Raw genomic sequence first — 5591 nt, 5'->3', positions numbered from 1 at the left:
AAAGAGCAATACTGGTCCTGCATGAGTTTTTCCCCTTCCTACCGTCCCTAGGGTATAGCAGATCTCTCTGGAAAGTCACCTGTCTTGGCTCTGCAGAAACACAAAGTACCACAGATAATATTTTGATGAAGCCAATAACAAAAGAAGTGGAAGGGGTTTTTGGATGGGCTTATGATGTGTTTTCCTGGGAAAAGAATATGGCTTAAGGAATTAACTTGGGGCAATGGAGCAAGGGGTTGCTTTCTGATTGAAACGGCGTTCTGGTTGAAACACAAAGTAATATTTGGTGACAAATTATTGTTTCAAAAAGTGTCAAAGTGAACAACCATAACAGAGAAAGGAAGTTTAGAATGCAGTAAATCATATTTTCTTTCAAACTGGCCATAGATAAACAGATAGTGGCTCTAATATTTGTTTCATTGTCATTTGTGTTTAGCCTATTTTCTTAAAGAAATGAGAATTATGTGGTCACGTTCTCTGTGTGGGTTGGTCTCACTCTTTCTCTATCCAACACTCAGCATCAAATAACTTTTGAACCCACGGCCAGTTTCAAAAACATTTTTCAGAGGGTGGGAATCTGAAAAACAGTGATGTTATCATTGTGTCCTAAGAAATGGTGGTTAGGTAAAGGAGAATCATCTAAGTTAGTGCCCAGCTGAGGAAAAAGCAGGGAGAAGTCAGCCATTATGTTCTGTTTGACAGCAGCCAATTGATCAGTGAGCATGTGTGTCCCAGCCAGCCCATCAACACGCAATATGCAAGATATATTCTGTCTCTGTCTGTTGAAAGACCATACGTGATGCGGAAGCTAGGGTTATTCTGATGCAGAGAAACACACAAAATCCAGGGCAAAAATCTGCAGGAAACAGCATCAAGCTGGATTGTATTGTTTGTAATTGTATTTCATATTTTAGCATCATTTTCGGTGTCTTGATGTTGATTTAAAAAACAAATATTATAAAATGTGGTGATAATCTTCTAAAACCATAATTTTCTTTAACAGGTCAATTATAATATTGATGAAAACCCAGAAAAAATGATAGAGGAGTTATTAAGGAATTATGTGAACAGGATTGGCTGCAAGGTCTTTTCAGTGCAGTTTGATTTCTGGATAGTGACAACACAAGAGAATGAACATTTTTGTTCATTTTCAGTCTAAGTATAATCTAGACTGAAGAGGACTATTAAACACAATTGCTGAAATACAAGGAGCTACCCTCCTTACCCTCCTGGAGCATTCTGGTTGTACAATTTGAACACACAGACTTTCAGGAACTGGAATCCATTTATTCTTTACAAGCCAATGGCATAAGTCATTTGATAGATACTCTGATACGTTCATTTTCTTTTTGACTTGAAACATACTTAAATATGATTCCAGCATAGAGCAATATCATTCATCACCAGCAGGAACAGTCCTCCACGAATGTCCTTTCACATAATGCTGACATGTAGATTTGCTGGGTTCTTGGGTGGTGCCAGTCATCACTGCACAGGTAAGATCTTAACATATGGCCCGCTAGAATGTAAGAGATACTTTGACTATGAAAGTAGTATCATCTGTTTTGTGTATTCATAGAATAATTTAGTGTAGAATTTAGAAGGGACACCTGGAGTTCATCTGTTCCAACACCCTACTCAAAGCAGGGCCAACTTTGCAATTGCATAAAGTTATCTTCAATGATTTTTGGGTGCCTGGAGGAAGCATGCAAAAGAGCAATTTTAAATAATAAAAGGAGAAAGGTTTCCTCCTCCAGTATTGCAGGAGCTTAATGTTAGACTATGAGTCACTCCTTGGAGGAGTTTCTCACTACACGGACTATAGGAAAAGCTAAGCTGACTAGCCTCCCAAGACTACAATCAGCCCTTGCTATTTCTCGAGGGTGGAATATCTCTAAATGACAGTTTATCCAGTTGCCCCCACCTGAATATGTCAGCGCACCATGGTTGGTATATCGAACAATATATGTATATAGTCTTAAAATTTATATCATTACCAACCCCAAAAACGTCAATCACTTCAGTCATTTCTGGCATATAAACATTTCTATCAAATATGGCCTTTTCACGGAAAATGTCTGTGTGAATATTTTTTAAGCCCTGGAATTAATGCTTTTTTAGGTTTATTGATCTATACCACATCACCTAGTGGTCTAATCAACAGGTCATCTACAAACTGCAATGTGAATTCAATTGATATACTGCTGTGCTTGCATTACAAAATTAATTTATTATGTGCCCAGACCTAATTGTGAAATACTAGGGGATATTCAGTGTAAACCTGACTATGGTGGAAATTTTATTACAACTTTGCTTTACAGATTAATAAAAAAAGGTTTTTTTTTCTCTGAGTAGCTTTTACATATGACTGCATTTGTACTGCTTCTAAATGGATATATCAGATGACAGAACTTTCATTTTTCCAAACAGGCAAATGGTTTAACTATGGAATTATCTTCCTTGTTTTAATCTTGGATCTGAATATGTGGAAGAACCAAATATTTTACAAACCTCATGAATATGGTCAATATATCGGTCCTGGACAGAAGATCTACACAGTGAAGGACTCAGAAAGCTTGAAAGACCTTAATAGAACTAAGTTATCTTGGGAATGGAGATCCAATAACACTAACCCATTGACCAACCGGACCTATGCTGAAGGAGACATGTTCTTGCACAGCAGATTCACAGGCTCTAGCCTTGATGTCAAATGCCTAGCTTTTATTCCAAGTTTGCTGGCTTTTGCTTTGTTTGGTTTCTTCATCTGGTTCTTTGGGCGATTTCAGAAAACTGACCAAGGCATGGAGAATTTAGACAAATCATACACAAGAATGAAACGGAAGTCACCGTCAGATGTGGGAATGACACGAGAAAATACACAGGTGTTAGTAGAAGAACCATTAGGTTTTCAAGAACCACATCTCGTATCCATAAAATCAGACTTAAGTGAAATAGTTTTTAATTCTTCCCTCCTAACTTCTGAAAACCTGAATGCACAACTGAATGAACAAGATAGCCCTTTACAGCCAGTACCAGAGTCCTCTGTCCCTAAGAGTAATCCTGTGACATAGAGGCAAATGCCCAGGAAAATCAGTTTAAATAAGCAGTTACTATAAGATTTCAGTTTTAGCTTTTGTAAGTTAAGATTTACATAGTGTTTAGACTAAGAAACTCAACCTATACCAAAAGGTGCTCAGCATGCTTTTTCTAGGAATTTTGGTTTTTATTTGTATTATAGTATGTGCCTACTGTATATTTAACATTCCTTTATAGATTGCTTCCCAAAATTTCACAAGCTATTTATTAACACATTACCTTAACTGTATAATAGTGTATTAGATGATTACTTGCAGGTATAAAATTCTACCGTGGTGGTGCCTTGAGACATTAAACTGTTTTTTAACTCAACACCAGATGTATAGCACAGTTCTTCTAATCTATTTTGCAAAGCTTTTTGTATATGGTTATTTCAAGTATCATTTGATGTCTTGACAGAGGAGATAAATATAGTTATTCCTAAAGAAGGGTTTCTGTTAGGACATCACAACTTGACTTTGTTATTTATTCATCTGTGAAGCCAGTGACTTTGATGACCGGACTGCAGAGAAGCATGTCGATTACCTTTTAATTTTTGCTGGCTAGCTGCCAAACACAAATACAGATTCATTATGTGGTAAACAGCAGAGTGATAATATAGCATGGGTCACTACTTGTGAAAATATTACTTTCTCCATCAGTAATAACAATTAGGTGATAATACCTAATTATATTTTTCCTAATTAAAGATAAACTGCTCCTTGATTAAAAGTTTTGCCCTTCACCTTTTAGAAACAAAGGTGAAAATACATGGTCAAAGCAACTCTTTTCATCATCACACCAAACCTATGCAACGTCAAAGAGCCAATGGAGTGATTACAGTAAAAGACGCAAAGCCCCTTAAATCCAGTACTTGTGCGGTTCGGTGCAGATATGGTCTGGGCATACATGAAACATACATAGAAACACACCACATATAGACAGCCTAACTTCTCCAAATACTGAAGAAATGTTTAGGGGTTTTAATTAAAATAGATTAACAATTGAATTCTATTGTACCCTTTTTTTCCTTCATTCATTATCTGTGAATAAGTGTAACCTGGAAGCAGAAACATAGAGAAACAGGGTTTTTTGCTTTTTTGAAGGGGACTTTGTAATGTGGATTCCTCTGCTGTATGATCAAACTGTATGCACTAGAGAAATTGCATATCTAAAACATCAGAAAGACTCTGATTTGCCTCTAATTTAGTTCTATAAATTGTTGTTACAAGTTACTAAATAATAAGTCATTTTTAAGTCTGAATTATTTCCCTGTCATTTACTGGTGTTGCTGTATTTTGTCTTTGTGACTTCTTTATCTTCGTTGTTTTGATCTATCTGCTTTTAAGTTTTCGGGATGCTGAATTTAGCATGCATAATAGAACTATGCATTTATTAACTGTCACTTGAAAGCCAATTTTAATAAACATCATTCAACAATTGTTTATTATGAGGCAGGAACATATTCTGTTAGTTTTGCAGTTTTTTTAAACATTTTACCCATGCATTGTCCTGTTTAAAATAATAAATATTTCTGACACTAAAAAAGACAGGCAGTATCACAGTGATGTCAAAATCAAATATTTTGCTTACGGAACATTTAATATTTCATCAGGAGAAAGTTCACTTTATAATCAGACTAAATTTTGATCCGTTAAAAATTATGACTAAAAATAAATCTATCAGCTTTTGCCTACTGCAGCCTATAAACTTCTTAAATTGACTTAAGGTATAGTCAAAGACAAGCCATTAGTTACTAATGGTAAAACACTGAGATCCTGTTTGTACTGTATGACATGACTATATTGATGTTTGACTTTCAAACAGCATTTGATTTCTTATGCAGTTACAGAAATAGCTGATTAATTTTGCAGATACATGCTTCTCTGTATGTTTTGGACACTGTAAACCCAAGTACTGAAAATCTCCCCTTAACTCATTTCTCCTTTTTGTGCATGGGAGTGGTTAAATCCATTAGTATGTAGGCAGAAAATGAAAGAATTACCTGAGCCTTACAGCCTGCATGATTACATGACTCTCAGAAAGCTGTTATTAAGCAACTGATCCGCAGCTGAAATAACTCTGTGACCTCACATTGAGTTAATGCTTTTAAGGTCATTATAAGCCTGCATGAAAGAGAGAAAAGCATCAAGTAATCCTAGATTTTGCATGAGTGTTTAAATTAATGGTCAAGCAGAGAGACTGCTTATAGCATGAATTCATAAGAAGTTAAAAGATTCAGTGTAGCCACTCACCATGGTCAACTCATCAATTTAATTAAAGGAGGAAGGGACTCCTCAGTTCTGTGGGAGTCTCATTTGTAAACACAGACACAGATGGGAGAAGAGAGGACTATTTCCACTCTCCTCTTCCAGTGTCTAGTTTGAGAAGCCTGAGTTAGGTGGCTAGGCATACCCTAAGCTCCTTCTGAAGCAGGCAGAGAGTTGCGAGCTGAACACCCTAAAGGTGATTCAGTACCAAACTTAGTCATTTATCTCTGCATTAGTAAGTAGCTC

General features: G+C 36.1%; 1 protein-coding gene across 1 annotated transcript in view; it reads left to right on the top strand.

Annotated features, from left to right (window-relative positions):
- TMEM117 (transmembrane protein 117) overlaps positions 1 to 4518 on the top strand; it is a 224798-nt gene extending 220280 nt beyond the window's left edge. The window contains exon 7 of the mRNA XM_009327601.1: positions 2431 to 4518. Coding sequence (XP_009325876.1) covers positions 2431 to 3071 — 641 coding nt within the window. The 3' untranslated portion in view covers positions 3072 to 4518. The remainder of the gene's footprint in view (positions 1 to 2430) is intronic.
- Positions 4519 to 5591: the final 1073 nt, after the last annotated feature.

Source organism: Pygoscelis adeliae, unplaced genomic scaffold (genome assembly GCF_000699105.1).
Source record: "Pygoscelis adeliae isolate BGI_AS28 unplaced genomic scaffold, ASM69910v1 Scaffold113, whole genome shotgun sequence".
Classification (NCBI taxonomy): Eukaryota; Metazoa; Chordata; class Aves; order Sphenisciformes; family Spheniscidae; genus Pygoscelis; species Pygoscelis adeliae.
The sequence above is the reverse complement of the archived record's forward strand: the minus strand, read 5'-3'. Positions and strand labels throughout refer to the sequence as shown.